Source organism: Pelecanus crispus, chromosome 3 (assembly GCF_030463565.1).
Source record: "Pelecanus crispus isolate bPelCri1 chromosome 3, bPelCri1.pri, whole genome shotgun sequence".
NCBI classification, from domain to species: domain Eukaryota; kingdom Metazoa; phylum Chordata; class Aves; order Pelecaniformes; family Pelecanidae; genus Pelecanus; species Pelecanus crispus.
In genome coordinates, this window is record NC_134645.1 from 105,267,693 (window position 1) to 105,292,913 (window position 25,221).

General features: G+C 43.0%; 1 protein-coding gene across 1 annotated transcript in view; it reads right to left on the bottom strand.

The window, feature by feature from the left end:
- Positions 1 to 22,016: 22,016 nt before the first annotated feature.
- Positions 22,017 to 25,221, bottom strand: part of TINAG (tubulointerstitial nephritis antigen) — a 49,299-nt gene continuing 46,094 nt past the window's right edge. The window contains exons 10-11 of the mRNA XM_075708322.1: positions 23,225 to 23,270; positions 22,017 to 22,133 (exon numbers count right to left, since the gene is read on the bottom strand). Of these exons, the coding sequence (XP_075564437.1) occupies positions 22,017 to 22,133; positions 23,225 to 23,270 (163 nt within the window). The remainder of the gene's footprint in view (positions 22,134 to 23,224; positions 23,271 to 25,221) is intronic.

Below are 25,221 nucleotides of genomic sequence, written 5' to 3' on the forward strand. Positions count from 1 at the left end.
TCAACTGTAGGATTTAGCAAGACACTTCTGCTAAAGAATGCAATGGGTGAATGCTGCTTTTGCTTTGAAACATGGCATTGATTATTGTCTTCCCATTACAACTAGATTGAGTGCAAGCTACAGTCAGGGTAAATAAAGCCCAGCAAACCAGTGACATTTTAAATGATGCACATCTAAAGAAACTAATGAATGAGATGACTTCATTCCTTCAGTTCCATTCAGCTCAGACAGAATTACAGCCAGCCTGGAGAAACTGTTAATGAAACTTACTGCCTTTCTAAAAATAGAAATCCCAGCTTGAAATCTAATGCCTGTGCTTCTGTGGAATCTAAAGAAAATGGAAATGGAGCTGTAAGAAATTTTTGGAAAGACATCACTACATTACAATGTTTGCTGATATTCAATAAGCCTATATTAGCCCTTTTGAAGGACTGTCCATACATCTCTATGATAAGGAGCTTTAGCTGTTGAAAAAGGGAAGTTAAATGCCTGTATCTTGTTTCCATTGTGGGAATTGCATGTGTGGGATTTAACATAAGAAACTGCAAAGGGAACAAAGGGCTACGCTAGGGTCAGAAAACATTACTCTTTTTTTTAACTTATGACATACAATTAATTTTGTGGAAGTTTAATTTCACCTGAAAAAGGAAACTCTGCATGAAAAAAAGGTTTTCTGAATGGTTATAATCTTAAACAATTTATTTTTGCTTCAGGCTCCTATAATGAATAATTCCAATTTCTTAGATCTCCATCAGGACGTTATGAATTGCTATGGATTCTGCACACATGTTCATCTTCTCTCCCAGCCTCAGTCAGCTTAGATGAATATACACTACATGTGTGTCAAAATCAGTCTGAGTCCTTCTGAGGACAAGAATTTGTAAAAGTAAGCATGATCATAATTTCAAGAAGTACACATCTGGCAAGCAAAGAGAACTACTAAAGAGGTGGAAGAATCTAAGACATACTGATTTACTATGCCTAGCAAAGTCAAAGTAGGAATAAAGAGAAAGTGGGTGCTCTGTATGCAGCTGGTAAACAGGGACAATACATAATCCACAAGGGGTTGTATAAATGCCTCCATGTATTTCAGTGCACAATTCTGTTCAAAGCATTGGTCCCATTTCTTGTACTATCCCTCATTTTAACCAGTCCTACATACACGTTTGCATCTGAATACAAAACACATGGTTACCCACCATCTTCTGCAGAAGACGACACTTGTTCTGGTGGATCACACGAGATCTGAGAGGTGAACTCACCTAGCTGACCTTGGAGCAACCCTATGTAAGTTTCCACCATAAATACAAGAACATGTACGTGAATTCATACACAAAATTGTGTACCTCTAAGTTTAAATCAGGTGCTTAATTATGAGCTGGAAATCATGTATCAATTTGTTCATATTGAAAGAAAGCACAATGTAAAGTGCAAAATAAAGAAAATGAGTGGTTTCATGTGGTAATTTTAGTGAATGAAGGATTGCATGACCTTGTCAGGCAGAATCTCTTATTTCCTTATTCTAGGCATTATTTTTTATGCCTTTTAGAAAGCAAAGGATCTATTTAAGAGAAATGAAATACGGGTTTAGGTTCTAGCTTGACTCCACTAAGATGCTGGTTTAAGTCACATTGTGTCTATAAAGAGTGGAGTTTTGTGAACATAAATCAGTTTTCTAATACCCATAAGTGGGCTTTTCATAAGCACACAGAAGTTTTTCCCCCAGCTTCTCTGTCCATCAATAGAACTTGACTTGCAGCTTTCTTAAGCACTTTCAAAAAACCTTACCTGCAGGTATGGTATTGAGTGTATCAATAATGACTAAGTTATACTATAAACAGCCCATTTGTTTCTGAATACAGCAGCAATAGAAAAAACATTGTGAAAAAAACACAATCGATAACTCACAGAGCATTTCTCTGTGTGTAGAAAGCAGATGATTTGAAAGTATATTTGCATAAAGAAAGAACTTCTGACCAATGTGATACATGGTTTGGGATGCCTCTGGGTCTGTCTCTGTCTACACCTCCAGACGCACCAACCCTCAAACTCCAAAAGGTGCTTTAACACCACAGACCTGGAGCCTACATTGGTGCAAAACATGTGAAATGGGGGGCCAGCATTTACACCTCAAAGGGGCACTCCAGCCAGGACCAGGTCATCCTGGCTCGGGCCCTGAGCAAAGGCAATGCTTCATCCTACTCTGGGTGAACGTCAGCCCTGGAAATTATATTAACAGAAAGAAACTGCTGACTCCTTGCTTGCTTCACTCTTTGAATGGTCCAGAGTTTTACTGCATCTCTGGCAATTCTGCCCAGTTATAATCCTGGGGCGGGGGGAGTGGATTGCAGGTGGCCATGTCAGCCCAAGGTTGGCAGACCAATACCCAGAGAAGCCTACTTCCCTTAAAGAAGGGGAAAAAACCACATGGACTGTGGTGGGACAGAATTTATTTAGGAAGGGAGGACTTCTTTAAAAGTAATTTAACAGAGAATATACCTGGGTCTTCAGAGTTTTGCCATGGGCAAAAGTAGTACTCTTTACAATATTTTTTACCTGCTACCAGTAAGAAACACATTCAATAATGACCTTATGCAAAAATCAGAGATTTCTTACATACAAATAACCACTGATCAGCAAAACTGAAAGGTTAAGCAGATATGAAAGGACATTTGTTCAATGAAGAGTCAGGAACAGTTTTATTTCTCAGCAGTTACAAGTTGACATTACCTGTGCCATACTGTTATAGTGGTACTGTGTTTTCTTAGGAGTTGCATCATAAGTGAAAAATACTACATGCTTATGGAAATTTGCTATATTCTGTTCTATTGCAAATAAAATATAAAGGCAAAGAAATTATTCTTTTTCCCCAAAAGAGCCATAAAGAAAGGCATTAACTTCCTTGATCGTGTAAACACACACATCTTTACAGCATTCCCTTGGAGATAGCTTTCACATGTGTAGATGTACACAGGCCTACAGAGATGGAAACGCATGGTCCTGATACAGAGTTTGACCCATCGGAATAAAGACAACTACTATCACCCAGACTTGCACTGCACTAAGGCCATAACTTGACAGCATCCTGAATGCTTCTAAGGGCAATACAACTGAATCCCTTCAGAACAACGTGAGCACTGAGCAGCACTGAGCAAAAGTGTTTCAAGGTCTTGAAGAAAGAGAGAGACTTTCAAAATAAATAAAAAGAAATTTTTAATTTTATTTTTTATTTTATATTTTTTAATATATTTTATTTTTTTGTTTTTTATGCTATTTAACATCTTCATCAATGACATAGACAGTGAGATCGAGTGCACCCTCAGCAAGTTTGAAGACGACACCAAGCTGAGTGGTACGGTTGACACACCAGAAGGATGAGATGTCATCCAAAGGGACCTGGACAAGCTGGAGAGGTGGGCCTGCATGAACATCATGAGGTTCAACAAGGCCAAGTGCAGTGTCCTGCACATGGGACGGGGCAACCCCTGATATCAATACAGGCTGGGAGATGAAGGGATTGAGAGCAGCCCTGTGGAGAAAGACTACCAGGGGTTCTGGTAGATGAAAAGCTGGACATGAGCTGGCAATATGTGCTTGCAGCCCAGAAAGCCAACCAAATATTTTGCAATGAGAGTGGTGAAGCACTGGAACAGGTTGCCCAGAGAGGTGGTAGAGGCCCCATCCCTGGCAACATTCAAGGTCAGGTTGGCTGGGGCTCTGAGCAACCTGATCCAGTTAAAGCTGTCCCTGCTCACTGCAGGGGGTTTGGGCTAGATGACCTCTAAAAGGTCCCTTTCAACCCAAAGCATTCTATGATTCTATGATTCTATGAAAAAGCAATGTTTTTTGCCAGTTCAGCTGAGTTTGCAGTCAGGCCACCAGCCTCACTAAAACCTAGGCAGAGAATAATCTTTGTGCACACTCAGTATACCAACACTGCTCCTCTGGGTTTCTGCATGCATTTGCAGAGGGGGAAGGAAGCTGGTGAATAAAAGAAACCAGTGCAAATCTCTCTCATTATGACACCACAAAAGTTCAGACCTTTGTATTCAAGAACACATGTGAACAATGAGTATTCATGTGATTTCTTTCCCCTTTCCCTCTTATTCTCCTCCTGTGTGAAGGAGAGCATCACCACTGATTCTGAAGGGTGTGATACTTTTGCAGAGCTGTCCCCATGGTAAGAAAAGGTCGAGTTCTTGACCTCTGGCTACAGTTTAATTCATGTATAATAAGTCTTTTTTTTAAAAAAAAGATATTACAGGAAGAAGTGTTTATACAGTCCTACAGTCTAGTGAGTGTTTTCAGCAAAGCAAATTCACCTGTTCTCTACAGATACCTTCATGATCTTTAGACTAACTGAGCAACCTGCCCTTAGAATGAAAATTTTATTCTCTTCTCTGAGATTTATCCAGTTCTGAACATCCTGACTACCTGAATTGCCTGTCACTGGTATTTAGCTTCCCTTGAGAACAGCTCTAGACCCAAGACAGTGGGTCTCCGTAGCACTCTGTGGAGAAAAAATTCTCACTGTGTTTACCCAGACACACAGGTTCATGCATCCACAGATGCACACATGTACTGTAGCTATTGTCATGCCAGTTAGTGTGATCCCTGTTTTTTCTCTGCAGTACACACATCCCAAATAGCCTTTAGTTCTTCCTGTAGCTGCACTTCCGCATGTGAAAACTCAAGGTATCTCAGGCAGAAGAAATTGTAAGTAGCCTTAAAAGCTACACATGCACAACAGTGTCCTGGGGCATCAACCTGAACTGTTCAAGCATCTTGCTTTCCCAACATCAGCATGGACTTTCAGGCTTAAACTGCAGGCTTTTATTAATATCTTTACCTAAGTGTGCCTAGTTTCTCAAGATTTTATCTTCTAGTGACTAATAGTTTACCTCTTTTTTAGGGTGAGTCCCTGCCAGAAAAAAGCCTCTGCCGCTGGAGCTATATATTGAGTGAGCAGAGTACCCCAGCGAGGACTGAGCATACATTGCCATGTGTAGAAGGGAAGCTGGCAGAGACTCAGGCTGAAAGAAGAGCGGAACAGAATCAGATTGATAGGTGATATCAAAACTGCTGTTATGCCCATTTATATTCTTTCCCTCTCTGCTATTGCCACTTGGGTGGTCTGTCCATTGACAAAATTCAGTATCCAGGAATTATATTAAATTTCTTGTTCTTCTGCTCTTCTGAAGTAAATTCCAGTAGCCTTTCTGAAACACTGTGGAAACTTATGGGAGCACAATATTTCAAGCATACACAGATGGCATGCCTGCAACCTTATTTAAATATCAGCCTCACTGTCCCAAACATGAGCATGTCACTAATGACAAAGGTAATACAGAAATGTAAATTCATTAAGAGGCAACATACCATGAGGAGGCAGAGAAGCACCAGAACAGTGAATGAAAATCCACGTTAAAACTAGCCAATTAGTGAAATGCCATCTGTTCATCCAAACTTGATCAAATGGAGGAAGTTTTCGTGTTTAATGGAATAATTAATTCTTCAGGGTTTGGAAAAATGAGTGATTAGTTGTAATTTTTTCCCCTCTATCTGGCCTTTTTTATTGGATGAATCATTATGCGATTATTTACCTTGAAAATGCCACTAGGGCAGCTTCCCCCATGGTGCCTTAGTATTTTTGGCTGTAGCAGTGTTGTATGAAACTTGGCAGGATCTATTCACTGGACATCAAACACACTTTTTTTAAAAAAATTCCTGATGCCCTCCTTCAGTGCAGCTGTGTTAATCTGTCACTGTTCATTTTGGTTTTGGACAGTCAAGGAAATCAGAGTGTAATAGGGGTGAGTTCCAAGCCAGGGTGGGTGGAATAGAAACATTACAGGATAATGTGTGATACAGCTTCCAGTAGAAACATAATCTTGCTTTGGGCTTTCTCAAAGCTTGGCCCAGACTTGCTGAAAAATGTGTAAGTGTGGCCATAATTTTTGTTTTAGAGTGAGCTGAAACCCAGCAAAACTTGCTGAGTTTCCAAGAGAAAAGTACAAATAGTTTTTGCTTCCAGACTAGGTGGAAAATGGAAAGAATTATAAACCACTTCTCCCCTTCCCTCTCCTTCTACCCTTTTTGAATTTCTCCTAATGTCAAGACTTTCACAAACTTCAGCAAGTTGGCTTCTATTGAGGTTGTACACTTTTAATACAGCTTTCCACAGGCTGTGGATCATGCCGGCTAGGGATCATAGAATCATAGAATCATAGAATAGTTTAGGTTGGAAAAGATGTTTAAGGTCATCCAGTCCAACCATTAACCTAACACTACCAAGTCCACCACTAAACCAATTAATGGCAGAGTAGCAAATTCACATTTCCTGGCTTGGTGGCTGGAATATTTTTAATGAAAGTAAAAACTAGGAACCATTAAGATTGGAAAGGATCTCTAAGATCATCAGTCCAACCATCAACCCAACACCACCATGCCTACTAAACCATGTCCCCAAGTGCCACGTCTGCCCATTTTTTGAACACTTCCAGGGATGGTGACTCCACTGCCTCTCTGGGCAGCCTCTTCCAATGCTTGACTACCCTTTCTGTGAAGAAATTTTTCCTAATAGCCAATCTAAACCTCCCCTGGCACAGCTTGGCCCATTTCCTCTCGTCCTATCGCTAACTACATGAGAGAAGAGACCAACACCCACCTCACTACAACCTCCTTTCAGGTAGTTGTAAGGAGCGATAAGGTCTCCCCTCAGCCTTCTCTTCTCTAAGCTAAACAATCCCAGTACCCTCAGCCACTCCTCATAAGGCCTGTGCTCCAGACTCTTCACCAGCTTCCTTGCCCTTCTCTGAACACGCTCCAGCACCTCAATGTCCTTCTTGTACCGAGGGGCCCAAAACTGGACACAGTATTCCAGGTGCTACCTCACCAGTGCCAAGTACAGGAGGACAATCACCTCCCTGCTCCTGCTGGCCACACTATTCCTGAGACAAGCCAGGATGCTGTTGGCCTTCTTGGCCACCTGGGCACACTGCTGGCTCATGTTCAGCTGGCTGTCTACCAACACCCCCAGGTCCTTTTCAGCCATGCAGCTTTCCAGTCACTCTTCCCCAAGCCTGTAGCGTTGCATGGGGTTGTTGTGACCCAAGTGCAGGACTTGGCACTTGGCCTTGTTGAACCTCATACAGTTGGCCTCGGCCCATCAGTCCAGCCTGTCCAGATCCCTCTGCAGGGCCATCCTATCTTTGAGCAGATCGACACTCCCACCCAGTTTGGTGTCATCTGCAAACTTACTGAGGGTGCACTCCATCCCCTCATCCAGATCGTTGATAAAGATATTAAACAAGACTGACCCCAAAACAAAGCCCTGGGGAACACTGCTCATGACTGGTCACCAACTGGACTTGACTCCATTCATGACAACTCTCTGGGCTTGGCCACCCAGCCAGTTTTTTACCCAGTGAAGTGTACACCTGCCTAGGCCATGATCCGCCAGCTTCTCTAGGAGAATGCTGTGGGAGATGGTGTCAAAGGCTTTACTGAAGTCCACGTAGATGACATCCACAGCCTTTCCTTCATCCACCAGGAGGGTCACCAGGTCATAGAAGGAGATCAGGTTGGTCAAGCAGGACCTGCCTTTCATGAACCCATGCTGGCTGGGCCTGGTTCCCTGGTTGACCTGCACATGCCTGTTGAGCATATGCAGGACGAACCGCTCCATAATCTTTCCCGGCACCGAGGTCAGGCTGATAGACTTGTAGTTCCCCAGATCCTCCTTCCAGCCCTTCTTGTAGATGGGCATCACATTGGCAAGCCTCCAGTCATCAGGGACCTCCCCTGTTAACCAGGACTGCTGATAGATGATGGAAAGTGGCTTGGCAAGCTCCTCTGACAGCTCCCTCAGTACTCTTGGGTGGATTCCATGCAGCTCCATAGACTTGTGAGCGTCCAGATGGTATAGCAGGTCATTAACTGCTTCCTCCTGGATTATGGGGGGTTTATTGTCCTCTCCATCCCTGTCTTCCAGCTCAGGGGGCTGAATACCCTGGGGATAACTGTTCTGGCTATTAAAGACAGAGGCAAAGAAGGCCTCAGCCTTTTCTTCATCCTTGGTGACAATGTTCCCCCCCCACATCCAGCAAAGGATGGAGATTCTCCTTGGCTCTCTTTTTGTTGTTGATGTACTTGTAAAAACATTTTTTATTATCTTTTACAATGGTGGCCAGATTGAGTTCTAGTTGGGCTTTTTTCTTTTCAAATTTCCTGTCTGCATGACCCAACAAGATCCCTGTACTCTTCCTGAATTGCCTGCCCCTTCTTCCAAAGTTGATAGACTCTCCTTTTTCCCTTGAGTGCCAGCAAAAGCTCCCTGTTCAGCCAGGCCGGTCATCTTCCCCGATGGTTTGTCTTACGGCATATGGGGACAACCCACTCCTGCTCCCTTAAGACTTCCTTCTTGAAGAAAGCCCAGCCTTCCTGGACCTCTTTGCCCTTCAGGACTGCCTCCCAAGGGACTTTCCCAACCAGGGTCCTGAAGAGGCCAAAGTCTGCCCTCCGGAAGTCCATGGTAACAGTTTTGCTGCCCCTCCTCCTCAAGTCACCAAGAATGGAAAACTCTGTCATATCATGGTTGCTAAGCCCAAGATGGCCTCTGACCACAACATCTCCCACAAGTCCTTCTCTATTTGCAAACAGCAGGTCAAGTGAAGCACCTCCTCTGGTAGGCTCACTTACCAGCTGCGTTAGGAAGTTATCTTCCACACACTCTAGGAACTTCCTAGACTGTTTCCTCTCTGCTGTGTTGTATTTCCAGCAGATGTCCGGCAAGTTGAAGACCCCCACAAGAACAAGGGCTAGCGATTGCGAGACTTCCACCAGCCACTTATAGAATGCTTCATCTATCTCTACATCCTGGTTGGGTGGTCTATAGCAGACTCCCAACAGGACATCTGCCTTGTTGGCCTTCTTCCTCATCTTTACCCATAAGCACTCAACCTTGTCATCACCACTGTCGAGCTCTGTACAGTCAAAACACTCCCTAACATACAGAGCCACCCCACCACCTCTCCTTCCCTGCCTATCCCTTCTGAAGAGCTTATAGCCCTCCAGTGCAGCACTCCAGTCATGAGAGTCATCCCACCATGTTTCTGTGATGGTGACTATGTCATAGCTATCCTGCTGCACAAGGGCTTCCAGCTCCTCCTGTTTGTTGCCCATGCTATGTGTATTGGTGTAGATGCACTTGCGGTGGGCTATCGATTTCACCTCCAATGTTGCCATCCCACCCCTGGGCTCCTCTCTAGTGAGCCTGGTTATATCCCCTTCCCCCTTCAAACCTAGTTTAAAGCTCTCTCAATGAGTCCTGCCAACTCATGAGCAAGTACAGAGTACTTTTTAAAAACTGCTTATGTAGAGTAAAAAAGAAGACATATGTGGGTTCTAAAACCTTGATTGTCCAGTTTCCCTGCTTGCAATTTTCAGGATTAACAGAAGCTAATTTATTGTTAATTTATGGCATCTCAGTGAGAACAGTATTACTGTTACATTCAATAGCAATATTGCCAATAAATTTGGACCATCAGCTAAGTCCTTCACACTATGACAGTATAGGACACTAGGGCTAAATATCTGTCTTTCACACATAAGTTTTCTAGAAATTTTTCTTTGATAAAACATTGTGCTGTGTATCATGATTTGACAGATGTAATGCACTAAATCGGTGGTTTTATGCTGGTTTTGCTGCAGAGAAAAAGAAAAGAGGATAGTCTTCAGAGTTTTGCAATGGAAATGCGGTTATGCTTAGATTAAGGCAGTAGTTTAAATTCATGAGTTCCTATCTATGTGTTTATGTGGCTGTCACTGTTGGCATAACCGAGTGAAACCTCCAGATAACCCTAAACAGTTTTACACACAGCCTGAGGCAGTTCATGGTTTCAAGTGCCCCCAAAAACTTTAAAGCACTGAGGATTTCAGTGGTGAGCAGAGTCTGACCTCCTGCCTCCAGCTTCTCCCTCAGCTGCCTTCTCCAGGAACAGCTTTGCATGGTGCTGCTCCATGATCAAGATTTCCAAACACAGCAATAAAGTGTTATAGATGAAGTAATAACGTTCATTGATTTAAGTAATACGGTATGCATATTTGACAACTACACTGTTATAAAGAAAAGTGAAAAGCGATTACTTTCATTGCATTCGTTCTGCCTTTAATATGCCCTAACAACAAGTTACTGCTATACAAAGCAGAGTTTCCCACTATACAGCCCTCACTCACTGACCTCTGCCAATCTCCTTGGCTCTGAGTGACTGCTGAACAACACATGGGACCAGCAGTTAAAGACCAAGAAAATTTCAGCAGCTGCGAGTCCCCACATTGAATCTGGCTGGAAATAAACATGGTAACTGGGTACTGCTATATCTTGGCTGAAGGGATGTAGGAGTGCTTCAGTATAAAACAATGTTACTCACAATTTGCTGTTAACTCAGGCAAAGACACAGTCTCCATCCTGCTAACGGCTTAATCCTTGTAGTGAGGAATGGGTGCAAAGATGTAAACCAGTTGTTCATATAGGAAACAGTTACCAGATGGTAGGTGCAGCATTAAGTGCCCAGGTGCAAGCTCCTGTCATGTCTCTAGTAAAACATTTAGCTGAAAAGATTTACAAGGAAGTGTCCCTCTATCTCTGGTTCCTAGAAGAAGTGTAGCTTATTTTCTTCAGGCTTGCTCTCAGTCTAGCAACTTTCCTTGATCCCTGGAACTACAGGAAAATAGCTCCCTTGTCATTTCTCTCAGGGCTTGTCTAGTCCCTGCTCCAGATGCAAGTTTCTTATGTCCCTTGGATTTCCCTTTCTGCTTGCTTTCGGTTGCGTTCCCCCACATCATTTATTGTACTAAGCTACACATAAAGCTGTGCAGGTTTGAGTCCCAGTGCTGGCTGCCAGCTTGAAGCCCATAGGCCTCCCTAAGCTCAGCATGCCCAGGGGAAGCTCTCCTAGAAGGACCTCACTCCGGGCATCCAGGACAAAGCAACCACCCTAAAAAAAACCTTCTTTTTTTGCCTAACCATAGCCTCCTAAGGGAAAGGTACAGGCAGTAAAGAGCAGACGGGCAAAATCCAAGCCACATATTACATCCCACAGCTAAAGGCAGGGTAGCATCAACACAATGCTGGTACAAGGGCTTTTCAGTTCTCTGAAGATGGCATTCAGGAGGATGTCCATATGCCCTACTTCTCCCATAATTTAAAGTGTTTAAATATCACACTGGCAAAACCTTTCCCTCTGCTCCAACCTCATTTTGCAGCCTGCCTGCCTTCAGCTTTTTGTTCTCAAGCAATTCTGCTCATTAGGTGAGATGTTCAAATGCTTCTCTTTTCCCAATTAATTTTAGCTGGATTATGCGCATACTGTGCTTTAATGCTATTGTATGGCTGTGTAAAAGCATTTTCATCATGCATGATTCTGAAACAGTAACATGAAATGAAAATTCCTATTATGGCAAGTATAATCAATTTTTCAGACTTCTTAATGATGATGAGCAAAATCCAGAACTAGGGAAACCTGGTCTTGCCAACTTGTGTGCAGTGATTGCTAGTGAGGTAGGAAAGGAGCTTTCTGTGCCTCTCAGCCCCACCAAAATCTCTGACTGGAGCCAGGTGCAGAGGCAGCTCCCTGTGACTCATGTGACTGTGCCTGACTCGGACCCCTCAGCAGAGCAACTGCCTTCAGGAATTCAGTGCTTGCCTGGCACCCCTATGAAAACAAAATGTTTCATTCATAGAATATTACCAGGCTTGATAGTGCTTTCCATGGAATAGGAAACCAGTCTTCAGGGAGTGATTTGCTATCATTTAGCAGATGGGCTATGTTTCTATAGCAATAGGATGGAAAAAAGGGTAACAATAGTGTGAAAATAACTGGGTTCCTTTATTGGCTTGTTAGCCATTTTAATTTTGAAATGGATTTCCACTTAAAGCCATCTCAAAGGGCATTACCAGTGTTCATCTAATAGATACTGTCAGTAACATTTAGGGTCTGATTGTGGGAAAGCCCTGAAGGATGATTCATATAAATTACAACAGGAGCCTGTTCTGCTCAGTTAGTATTGGGAAGATTCAAACTGTCCCAAAGTTCATAGGTATTTCTGTTCAGAGTTCTGTCTGAAACTGTTTCTACATATATAGGAATTTAGACAGGGAGTTTTCCATTAGTTATGAATACTGTCAGGTACCAGGTCCCAAGACATATTTTCTTCTATTTCTATACCCAGTTTTAAAGTTTCACAGTTAGACTGACAGCTAATCAAAACTTTGTATAGCATGTTATTAACAAGAAATATGGTAATGTGGGGATTTTTTTGTTTGTTTGTTTGCCATAAAAATGTTACTTTCCTGTTTTTATGGAAAAGGAATTTTACACTGTGTCACAAGCACAAAGGCTATTCCTGCATTGCCTTCCCTTCCTGGTTCCACCCCTTTCTGCAGTTCCCACAGACCATTAGTGATACTAGTAATTTAAAGCTGATGAGCTCTCTACTGAATTAACCTAATCCACATATTGTTCATAAAGTAAAAAACGCCAGGGTAGGTGACACTTTTAGTCCAAGCTAGCAGGTATAGCTGAGCATTAGTGATGGAGAGGCCAGGAAAAAAAGGAGAAAAATGAGAGAGGTGGCATCTTAAGGAAGAGCAAGTTTCCTCATACTCCCACCAGATAGTGGACTACAAGAGCTCAAAGCCCTTCTGAAATTTAAAATCTGTCTCCAGGTAGTCTGCATGAGGCAGAGCTACTGGTAGCTCCCCGGCCCCACTGCCTCTTGATCACTGTGAGTGAGAAGACCTGCACTGGCAGGCGACCCTTTACTTGTGCTCTGAATAGCAGCAGAATAGCTGCCTTAGCATCAAGGTTGTTTTCAAAGAGCAAATTGTTTCCAGCTGCAGATACATTTTCCTGCCTGTTAAATTCTGGGTACTGTGGCATTTCCACAGACAGCATCTTTATGATACTGAGGGAGTATGGAGAGGGTGTGGAGCACATACATCACTCAGAGCACCAAAGGTTAACCCCAGAAGGTGGGTAGAGCAGTGTCACTTTGCAAAACATTAAATTGCTTTGACATGGTTGGATTTGTTTCACTTGCATATGGTGTTTTGTTCAAGCCAAGATGACCATTTGATCAGGTAAAGATCTAGGGAGAGTAGTTTTGAGCTTTCTCATCACCGAAGAAACTTAACATGACAGCCCAGGTCCTAGAAAGATCTCGCAAGCAAATCAGGAGTAGCGACAACCACTGACAAGAGTAAGAGCTACAGCAGTGCAAACCAACTTGGAGTCGAATGAAACAAAAAAATCCAGAGTTGACTGGATTTTTTTTTTTTTACAGTATCATTCACTTCAGAGCTAAATTCCACTCTTTTGAAATCTTGCCATTTATGGAATCAATAGATACCAAGAGGTTAGGAAGTAGCTGTGTAGATGGCTCGGTACACTTTCCTCTCAAGTACTGGTTTACCTCACTGAACTAGTAAGGTTCCTCCTTCTCTCACAGCACTTAGCTCTTCTAAAATTGCTTGTGTTATAATTTGCTATAAATTTCAACTGATAAAGGTTTTTGTGTCTAAATTCAGTTTATTGTATGACACTAGAGGCCACAGAAGAGCTTGTTGTGCAGCAGTATGTTATTAACATTTTAATAATAGCTATTTCAGTAGTGATGTAACATAAATTGTGACCCAAGTTTAGTTTAAGAGACATTATTTCAGTGACAAAAACATCTGTTGTATACCACCGCTGTGAAAAGTTCTTGAAGGAAAAGCTGTTACTCTTTTGTTGATGACATTAGAAGTAAAGTTCTTAATTTTTTAGAAAGAACAAACCATAGTCTATTAAAGACATTGAAGGTGTGACTGAAAATTCTTTGTTCACTGGAATTTCATGGCAGCTTTTTTCCCCTGCCTATTTAACATGTGAGTGCTGTTTCTTTCATAGATAATTTTATGACTGATGATTCCTGTCAGCATCTGACCTTTGGCTTAATTGAAACTAAAAGGGGTAGAAAGTGGTTAATTTCTTCTTATATCAATAGTTTCAATATCTGTATTTTAATTAACAAATAAGCAAAACAGTCTTCAATCCTGTCAAGATTTGTAGCAATGCTGATAGGAGGGGATGCATGCCATGGTTTTTCTTCAGACAGAAGCAGCTACAGGAGTGTTATGAGTGAAATTGGCTCTGGGTGTCTTGTCTGCACTAATGATCCTGCTGGCCAACACCAGGAACTGTGCCTGGACTACAGATATGTCAGTGAAGACAAACAACAGAATGTCTTTTCCATCTTTATCCATTGGAAACAGGCTTTTGGGAATGGTGGCTGTCGTGGTTTAGCCCCAGCCAGCAACTAAGCACCACGCAGCCGCTCGCTCACTCCCCCTACCCCGATGGGATGGGGGAGAGAATTGGAGGAGTAAGAGTGAGAAACACTCCTGGGCTGAGATAAGAACAGTTTAATAATTGAAATAAAGTAAAATAGTAATGCTAATAGTAACAGTATAATAATGATAATAATAATAATGATACACGAAGCAAGTGATGCACAATGCAATTGCTCACCACCCGCCGACCGATACCTAGACAGTTCCCGAGCAGCGATCACTGCTCCCCGGCCAACCCCCCCCAGTTTATATACTGAGCATGACGTCATATGGTATGGAATAGCCCTTTGGTCAGTTTGGATCAACTATTCTGGCTGTGCCCCCTCCCAGTTTCTTGTGCGCCTGGCAGAGCATGGGAAGCTGAAAAAGTCCTTGACTAGCATAAGCAGTACTCAGCAACAACCACAAACATCAGCCTGTTATCAACATTCTTCTCCTACTAAATCCAAAACACAGCACTATGCCTGCTGTTAGGAAGAAAATTAACTCTATCCCAGCCGAAACCAGGACAGTATCCACCCCTTATTCTATACCATCTACGTCATGCACAGGCCCTCCCCTTTCCAATGTGTTCCAATTAATCACCACCCCTTTCCCTATCTTGATATACACACAGATATCATTCCCTTCGTCTATGGCCCATCCCTCTAAAATGTCCATTGAGTTCATTTAGCCCATGACTTTGGGTTCCATCTGTCATCACAGTCTTTCAGAGCAGGACAGGTGGTGTGCAGTGTTGGACTGTTGCATGCTGAAGTCAGTTCTCATTCCAACATGGTTTCATCAAAGTTCATTTTCCTTAGGCTGGGCAATTCTTACTGCAATACCATTGATGCGGCATATAGCAATCATAATATATAGCATTATATACTTAATATTAACCTACTATATTATTATATTAACATGCAGTTAAGAGATAACATACAGTATTATAAAGCAATTAATATTATACAATTCAGTTCATTGGCTATTTTCACCCAAAATCAAATTCCCTTGAGGTACACATTGGGCTTCCCCATCCTTTCGCATCACCCACCAAGTGCACCCAGGTCCTTGAGCAAAAGCAATCCCACGAATGGGTTTGCCTTTGCCAGAGGGGGAAGTAACCCAGACTGTCTTCCCCAGCATATTTTTCATGTGCACTACAGGAACTTTATCTCCTTCTACAGTACGTAAAAGTTTTGATTGGGCAGGGCCAGCTCGATTGGCAGATCCCCTGGTGTTGACTAACCAGGTGGCTTTTGCTAAATGCGTATCCCAATGTTTAAACGTCCCACCACCCATTGCTCTCAGGGTAGTCTTTAACAATCCATTGTATCGCTCAATTTTCCCGGAGGCTGGTGCATGGTAAGGGATGTGATATACCCACTCAATGCCGTGCTCTTTGGCCCAGGTGTCTATGAGGTTGTTTCGGAAATGAGTCCCGTTGTCTGACTCAATTCTTTCTGGGGTGCCATGTCGCCACAGGACTTGCTTTTCAAGGCCCAGGATGGTGTTCCGGGCGGTGGCATGGGGCACGGGATATGTTTCCAGCCATCCAGTGGTTGCTTCCACCATGGTGAGCACATAGCGCTTGCCCTGGCGGGTCTGTGGGAGCGTGATGTAATCAATCTGCCAGGCCTCCCCATATTTATATTTTAGCCATCGTTCACTATACCCAAGGGGCTTGAACTGCTTGGCTTGCTTGATTGCAGCGCATGTTTCACACTCATGAATAACCTGTGCAATACTGTCCATAGTTAAGTCCACCCCTCGATCACGAGCCCATTTATACGTTGCATCCCTTCCTTGATGGCCTGAGGCGTCATGGGCCCACCGAGCTATAAATAATTCACCCTTATGTTGCCAGTCCAAATCCACCTGAGCCACTTCAATCTTAGCAGCCTGATCTACTTGCTGGTTGTTTTGATGTTCTTCAGTGGCCCGACTCTTAGGTACATGAGCATCTACATGACGAACTTTTACAACCAGGTTCTCTACCCGGGCAGCAATATCTTGCCACAATGCGGCAGCCCAGATTGGTTTGCCTCTGCGCTGCCAGTTGCTCTGCTTCCATTGCTGCAGCCACCCCCACAGGGCATTTGCCACCATCCATGAGTCAGTATAGAGATAAAGGACTGGCCACTTTTCTCTTTCAGCAATATCTAAAGCCAGCTGGATGGCTTTCACCTCTGCAAACTGACTCGACTCCCCTTCTCCTTCAGCAGTTTCTGCGACTTGTCGTATAGGACTCCATACAGCAGCTTTCCACCTCCGATGCTTTCCCACAAGACGACAGGACCCATCAGTGAACAGGGCATATTGCTTTTCATTTTCTGGCAATTTATTATACAGTGGGGCCTCTTCAGCACGTGTCACCTCCTCCTCTGGTGATATTCTAAGGTTTTTTCCTTCTGGCCAGTCCATGATCACTTCCAAGATTCCTGGGCGACTGGGGTTTCCTATTCGAGCCCGTTGTGTGATCAATGCAACCCACTTACTCCATGTAGCATCAGTTGCATGATGTGTAGAGGGGACCCTCCCTTTGAACATCCAGCCCAACACCGGCAGTCGGGGTGCCAGCAGGAGCTGTGCTTCAGTACCAACCACTTCTGAAGCAGCTCGAACCCCTTCATATGCTGCCAGTATCTCCTTCTCAGTTGGAGTATAGCGGGCTTCGGATCCTCTGTATCCCCGACTCCAAAACCCTAGGGGTCGACCTCGAGTCTCCCCTGATGCTTCCTGCCAGAGGCTCCAGGTAGGGCCATTCTCCCCGGCTGCGGTGTAGAGCACATTTTTAATATCCTGCCCTGCCCGGACTGGCCCAAGGGCTACTGCATGAACTATCTCACGTTTAATTTGTTCAAAGGCTTGTTGTTGCTCAGGGCCCCATTTGAATTCATTCTTCTTCCGGGTCACTTGATAGAGAGGGCTTACGATCTGGCTGTAATTTGGAATATGCATTCTCCAAAACCCCACAACGCCTAAGAAAGCTTGTGTTTCCTTTTTGCTAGTTGGTGGGGACATAGCTGTTATTTTGTTGATCACATCCATTGGGATCTGACGACGTCCATCTTGCCATTTTATTCCTAAAAACTGGATCTCCTGTGCAGGTCCCTTGACCTTACTCTGTTTTATGGCAAAACCAGCCTTCAGAAGGATTTGGACTATTTTCTTTCCCTTCTCAAAAACGTCTTCTGCTGTGTTGCCCCACACAATGATGTCATCAATGTACTGCAGATGTTCTGGAGCTTCACCCTGTTCCAGTGCTGTCTGGATCAGTCCATGGCAAATGGTGGGGCTGTGCTTCCACCCCTGGGGCAGTCGGTTCGAGGTGTACTGAACACCCCTCCAGGTAAAAGCAAACTGGGGTCTGCACTCTGCTGCCAAAGGGATGGAGAAAAATGCATTAGCAATATCAATTGTGGCATACCACTTAGCTGCCTTTGACTCCAGTTCATATTGAAGTTCTAGCATGTCTGGCACGGCAGCACTCAGCGGCGGTGTAACTTCGTTCAGGCCACGATAGTCCACTGTTAGTCTCCACTCCCCATTAGACTTTCGCACTGGCCATATGGGACTGTTAAAGGGTGAGCGAGTCTTGCTGATCACTCCCTGGCTCTCCAGTCGACGAATCAGTTTATGGATGGGAATCAGGGAGTCTCGGTTGGTGCGATATTGCCGCCTGTGCACAGTTGTGGTAGCAATCGGCACCTGTTGTTCCTCAACCTTCAGCAACCCTACAATTGAAGGGTCCTCTGAGAGACCGGGCAAGGTGGACAACTGTTTAATTTCCTCTGTCTCCAAAGCAGCTATACCAAAAGCCCACCGGTACCCTTTTGGGTCCTTGAAATACCCTCTCCTGAGGTAGTCTATGCCAAGGATGCACGGAGCATCTGGGCCAGTCACAATGGGGTGCTTTTGCCACTCATTCCCAGTTAGGCTCACTTCAGCTTCCAGTACAGTTAGCTGTTGGGATCCCCCTGTCACTCCAGAAATACAAATGGGTTCTGCCCCTCTATAGTTTGATGGCATTAGCGTGCGCTGTGCACCAGTGTCCACTAGAGCCTTATACTCCTGTGGGTCTGACGTTCCAGGCCATCGAATCCACACAGTCCAGTAAACCCGGTTGTCCCTTTCCTCCACCTGGCTGGAGGCAGGGCCCCTCTAACACTGGTCACAGTATTCGTTGTTCACTTCCTGTAAATGTGAATCAAAAGTTCCCTGATCAAGGTCGGAAGTAAAATTAGCCCTCTTACTCTGTCTCGGGAACTGCTCACTGGAAACTGGAGCTGCAATTTTCCTGGGAGAACCGCCTTTTCTAATAGTTTTTCCTTGCAATTCACGCACCCGTGCCTCTAAGGTTGAGGTGGGTTTTCCATCCCACTTTCTCATGTCCTCTCCATAATCACGCAGGTAAAACCACAGGGTGCCCCGTGGTGTGTATCCTCTATATCCTCTCTCTTGAGCATAGGGACGTTGACTCCTAATGGCTGAGACACTGGTCCGTGCAGGTGGGGAGTAGGACAGATCCTCTCTGAGTTGTTGGAACTCTTGGCATATTTTTTCAGACAGTTTTTCCACAGCCGAGACACAGGCCCGTAGGGAGGAAGAGAGCTTTTCTTCGTAGTCCCGGAGTTGTCTAGCCACTTCATCCACCGTTGGTGCCTCGTCGTCTTTCCAGGCTAGTATTGCCAACGAGTTGGAATACGATGCTGGTGCGCTCCGTACCACCTTCCGCCACATGGATTGTGTGCACCTGACTTCATCTGGGTCTTTGGTTAACCGCTCATCATTCAGGTCACTGTAAATCACCTCCAGCACGCCTAATTCCCTCAGGTACTGGATACCTTTCTCTACGGTGGTCCATTTGCTTGGGCGGTATAAAACATCCTCCTTGAAGGGATACCTTTCCTTCACGCTTGACAGAAGTCGCCTCCAGAGGCTGAGCGGTTTTGCCCCTTTTCCAATTGCTTTGTCAATGCCCCCTTCCCTGGAAAGGGATCCCAGCTGCTTGGCTTCCCTACCCTCTAAATCCAGGCTACTGGCCCCGTTATCCCAGCATCGGAGCAGCCAGGTGATGATGTGCTCGCCTGGATGACGACCAAAATCTGTTCGCATATCTCGCAGCTCACTCAGGGATAGGGATCGGGTGGTCACCATCTCATTTATGGGTTCTTCCTCCTCTGGTTCTCGTGATGGCCCTGGTTCATCTTCATCCCTTACTAAACGAACTGATTTCCTCGTGTATTTTTTCTTCTGTATAGGGGCAACTGATACCGGCGCAGGTTGGTTCTCTGGTTTAGCCACAGTGTCTGTCACTGGGGTTTGAGTAGCCGCAGTGCTCATGGCTGTGGCTGGAGTAGCCACAGTGCCTGGGGCAGGGGTTTGAGTAGCTGCAAGGCCTGTAGTGGGGGTTGGAGTAGCCGCAGGGCCTGTAGTGGGGGTTTGAGTAGCCACAGTGCTTGTTGTTTTGTCATCAGATCCAGAGACCTTCTCTTTCTTTTGAGGGTACTGATTAGCGTTGACCACGGCTCGATAGGCATGGGCCAGTCCCCAGCATGTTGCAATGATTTGTGTCTCTCTGGAGCTACCAGGGTGACAACATACTTCTTCCAAATACTTTACTAATTCTTCAGGATTCTGCACTTGTTCAGGGGTGAAGTTCCAAAACACTGGAGGTCCCCACTGCCCTAGGTACTTGCGCATACGATCCCACACACCCTGCCACTCATAACTATCCAGCCTTGGGGTAGATCTCTGGATGGTATTTTTAAACTGCTTACTGACCTTTATCAAAATGGAAACAACATTCCCAAGAATTATCAATAGAAGTATCTTAACTGCCCAGGGGTGTTCAAGATACAGGAAAGTTGTTGTAATGAAGGAGGAAACATCATAGAAGAAAGCAGCAAAGGTGCCATTCTGTATTTCCTCCACAACAAGCCTCTCAGAGTAAGAAGTATAATTGCTAACTCTCTCTATGAGGTAGTACCCGAAGTACAGTAGTGACTTCTGTATGAAACCCAAATACCAAAGAATGCTCAAGGTCAGGGTTTTGATAAGGAGCCTCCCAAGCAAAAGATCATGAATCACTGCAGAGCATAGCACACTACACAAACTGACAGCAAGCTTTAACGCGTGCTGCAAAAAAAAGAACATGGTGCAGATCAGAAGAACTAATATCGTGACCGGCAACTGTTAACAGACTCCTTAATACACTCTGATTAATCTGTTGTTATCTCAAGTCCCTGTTCGGGCGCCAAAAAGGACTGTCGTGGTTTAGCCCCAGCCAGCAACTAAGCACCACGCAGCCGCTCGCTCACTCCCCCTACCCCGATGGGATGGGGGAGAGAATTGGAGGAGTAAGAGTGAGAAACACTCCTGGGCTGAGATAAGAACAGTTTAATAATTGAAATAAAGTAAAATAGTAATGCTAATAGTAACAGTATAATAATGATAATAATAATAATGATACACGAAGCAAGTGATGCACAATGCAATTGCTCACCACCCGCCGACCGATACCCAGACAGTTCCCGAGCAGCGATCACTGCTCCCCGGCCAACCCCCCCCAGTTTATATACTGAGCATGACGTCATATGGTATGGAATAGCCCTTTGGTCAGTTTGGATCAACTATTCTGGCTGTGCCCCCTCCCAGTTTCTTGTGCGCCTGGCAGAGCATGGGAAGCTGGAAAAGTCCTTGACTAGCATAAGCAGTACTCAGCAACAACCACAAACATCAGCCTGTTATCAACATTCTTCTCCTACTAAATCCAAAACACAGCACTATGCCTGCTGTTAGGAAGAAAATTAACTCTATCCCAGCCGAAACCAGGACAGTGGCACATGCCTGTTCCCAGGTTAAACAGTGAGTGGAATGCAAGCAGTTCAGGAATTAGTCTTGTCTAGACTTAATTGAGGAGAAATTACATTTTCTCCTTTATTTTCCTTTAATTAAACAAATTATTAAAATTGTACATTTTTAATTGTGATTGTGGGAATGTGCTTTTTCACTGCAAGTAATTTTTGTATTACTCTAAATGTATCAACTTTGTGGGATCTTCCTGTAAAAAATTAATTTCCTGGAAGAGATAATGATACATAGATACAACTTATCTAAGCTAGGATATGAAAAAATATTCTGCAACAGGATCAGAACTCTTTGTTTGGAATTTTTTATCCGGTTTGACCATGAGTTGTCTAAGCCAATTCTGTGTGGAAGAGCACATAATATTTCTGACGTGATTTGTGACCAGAGTATGTATTGTAAAGAGATTGATAGGAACAATGTAACTCCATTTGTTTCAGGAACTGTTGAATCAACCATTAATAATGTAACAAAACAGTGGTGAGATGTAAACAACAGAGGAGGGAACTTCCTTCTCTGTGAGACACCAAGGTTTTCAGTAGTCCTGGATACAACTTGCCATTAGTATAAAGGAGTGTTTGTACCGGGTGAGATCTGAGAGTATTGTGATGAATGCGGTGTGTTCAAGTCAGGAAGCCTTAATGAGTTATAATAGAAAGAAAGGTAATTTACAGAGAAGACATTTTTATTTCTCTAGAAAGACTCAATATGCAACAATGGAAAGCACAGATACATAAAGCAGAGTACGGTACAATACAATTACAGTAGAAGACTATGGCTCTCCTGAAGTAGCTAAAATCAGCTTCTCAATATCACACTCATTTTGTCCACGTAGAATCCTAAAATAACCATTTTCTCCCCAAGATTTTCCCCAGGAATTTGCAGCAATCTAAAGAAAAATAAAGGGGGGGGGGGGGGGTGTAAATTATAATTTTAAAGTAGTATTTAAGAATACAAGGTGTAAAATGCAAAATGAAGGTGTAAAATGCAAAATTAATCTTTTGTGTTAGTTTCCTTTTTAAGAAAGCGAATTTCTCAGATTTGGTGCACTGAGAATCAGAATGCATCTTTTCCTGATTTCCAATCATTTTTTCCTTTTTGTTCCAAACTTCAGTTCCAAAATGAGGGTTAATAAAAATGAAATACTATTTCTACAAGGCAGTTTGATAAATAGAAGCAGAAATCATTAGATAATCCAACTATTGGCTGGAGAAAGTGGTCATTGAAACAACAATAGTCAAAATTCCAATTACAATTACTCTGTTAAAGAGAGACCCAAGATATGAAAAGCTGACTTTTAATAAATAAGGTTTCATTCAGGTAGCTATTGACATATTGAGCAATTTTGTTTCTAATGAAGTCAGCAGAAGTTTTGCCATAGATGTCAGTGAAACTACCTACCACAAGCCCTGCTATCAGCTATGTAAACTCTAAATTACCTTCTGCTGAACACAGGAATAATGAGATGAGCTGTTAATCATGATCAAAGCGATAAAATGTGACTTACTGTAAATGGCTGAAAGCCAATGTTTACTTTTTTTTTTTCTGATAGCTGCATAGCATTTGCCAATGCTGTTTAAATAGATAGCTTGTCTTTTCCAAATGTTTTAACAAATAATATTGATTACTTTTATTGAGTCTCATTTACAGGCATCAAAAAGAACTGAGTTTTCATGGGAAATCTGAATAACATTTAAGAATTTGGATAAGATTTGAGACAATGTAGGAAAAAACACAGATATAGGTAGGAGATCAGATGAAACAGGCTTTGAAATTGAGGTAGATGAAGCTATAGTTCAAGGGTTAGCCTGATAAAAGTTGCCAGAAAGGGAATACAATTATGCAGGAGACTTTAATGTGAAGGAAAAAAATAGACACAGATGGAGTGAATGAAAGAAAGAAGCTGGTTTTAGATAATCTGTGTTGTAGAAATTTTTTTTTTTCTTCTGCCTCAAAACACAGTGCTAAGGGTTCACTTACCCAGAACTTCTGTTTCTGTCCATTTTTGTCAGCTAGTGTTCCCCACCTGTTACAAGACATGGTACTATGAGACCTTTGATGCATATGTTCACATTTTGCAGTTTTAAACAAGCAAAGAAAAAGAAAACAAGAGAAGAAAAGCTTGTCTTAGTTGTCCTAATAACAGTATCAGAACAAAGCATGACTGATAGATGTCTCCATGTTTAAGTAACAAACTCTGCTGATGATGCAAATGAAGACAAGTATCCTGCCAGCCACAAGCCAAATTGCCATTAGGGACTACAAAAAATTAACACAAGTGTAGGTTTAGTTTGTGATTGCAAAAACCTGTTTTTGTTGACAGAATCTCTCTGGAGAGCTTTCCAGATAAACTGAACTGAACTGAACCATGTCGAGTATTGAAATTAATGTGAGCACATTTCTTCAGTTCAACTGAAGATCCCTAGGAACACTTTTGTTAAAGATCTCATCCAGCACCTTTACAAAAATAGATAGTAAGTTGGGACTGAAAATGTTCCCAGCTTTTCTCAGCCCAAATTAAATTGCTGACAACCTAATCTGTTTTATTGCACAATGTGGGGGATGACCTGTAAACTTAATGTTTCTTTGACATCATTGAGGACATGCTAAATGTTGTGGCAGTATCCATGAAACCACACAAGAGATTGTCCCTACCTGCCAGGTGATAGGACTTTCATAATTGGATATTTGTAGCTGAACTGCACAGTGCTCTGAGTTGTTAAGCCTCACTTTGTATATATATGGGACAGAAGAAGTTGCAAAGCCATTGTCTGGATGCAGTTCAATGAGCAAAAGCTGTCCTATACACCTTAGGTAGCTAGGTATATATGGTATGTCTACTGATTGCATGAAGAGCTCTGTCTTGTTTTGCATTTATATAATGAACACTTGTCTAGTTACTATTCACAGGTTGTAGAATCATAGAATGCTTTGGGTTGGAAGAGACCTTTAAAGGTCATCTAGTCCAAACCCCCTGCAATGAGCAGGGACAGCTTCAACTGGATCAGGTTGCTCAGAGCCCCATCCAGCCTGACCTTGAATGTTGCCAGGGATGGGGCCTCCACTACCTCTCTGGGCAACCTGTTCCAGTGTTTCACCACTCTCATTGTAAAAAATTTCTTTCATGATGCCTGTAAAAGGGCATAAATAAACAGAAAACCAAAGACGTGAACTTTTAAAGGTTTTTCCACAGTATAAAGTTAATCCTAGAATATGCAGAATGCCATTGACAGGGTGTTTATTGGTGTATAACCCACCAATGCCACGTGTTTGAGCTGTATTTGCAGTGCTCCATTCACTTTGAAAGGCAAGCAGCAAAAATATAAGAAATCCCACACTGTGAATGGGGAAATTAGGATTGTTGTGTCATCTTTGTAAAAAAATTTGAACAGTCACAGTGGCATCAGCTCTCCTTGGTTAACAGTGAATCCTAATGTATGTGGAATACCTGCACTTCCAGCCAAAGGGAGAAAACCAAGACAAATTGGTGACTAGCAGAGAGGTGAAGTCTGGATTACAGTTGCAAGCACAAATTGTAGCTACTGCTCATTAAATACAAGGAATCATAAACCCAAAGTTGGTCATAGAGACCATTGAATGTAATTGTTTTTTAAAAAAGACTCATGATGTTTTTTCTTTGAATTACCACATGAAAGTTCAGGGATTATTAATAATCTTTGCCATTTCTTTGCCAAATATATTTCAGATACAATCTGTCATGATCATAATTTAAAAAAAAAAAAGATATAATAGGCTATCTGATTTGCTATCAGATTCAGATTTACTTCTTTCCTCATAACCATTTTACTAAAAAAAATTACATTAGCTGCAGTGTGAAAGTCCAATATTTACATCAGTCTTAAAGAAAGAGGAAAATTGCCTTGAATTTATATTCATGTGTTCCTGCATTCAGTACTACATGTTATCTCTCCCACTTGTTTGAGTAGGATGATGACCAGTTCCTGCAGACTCACAGT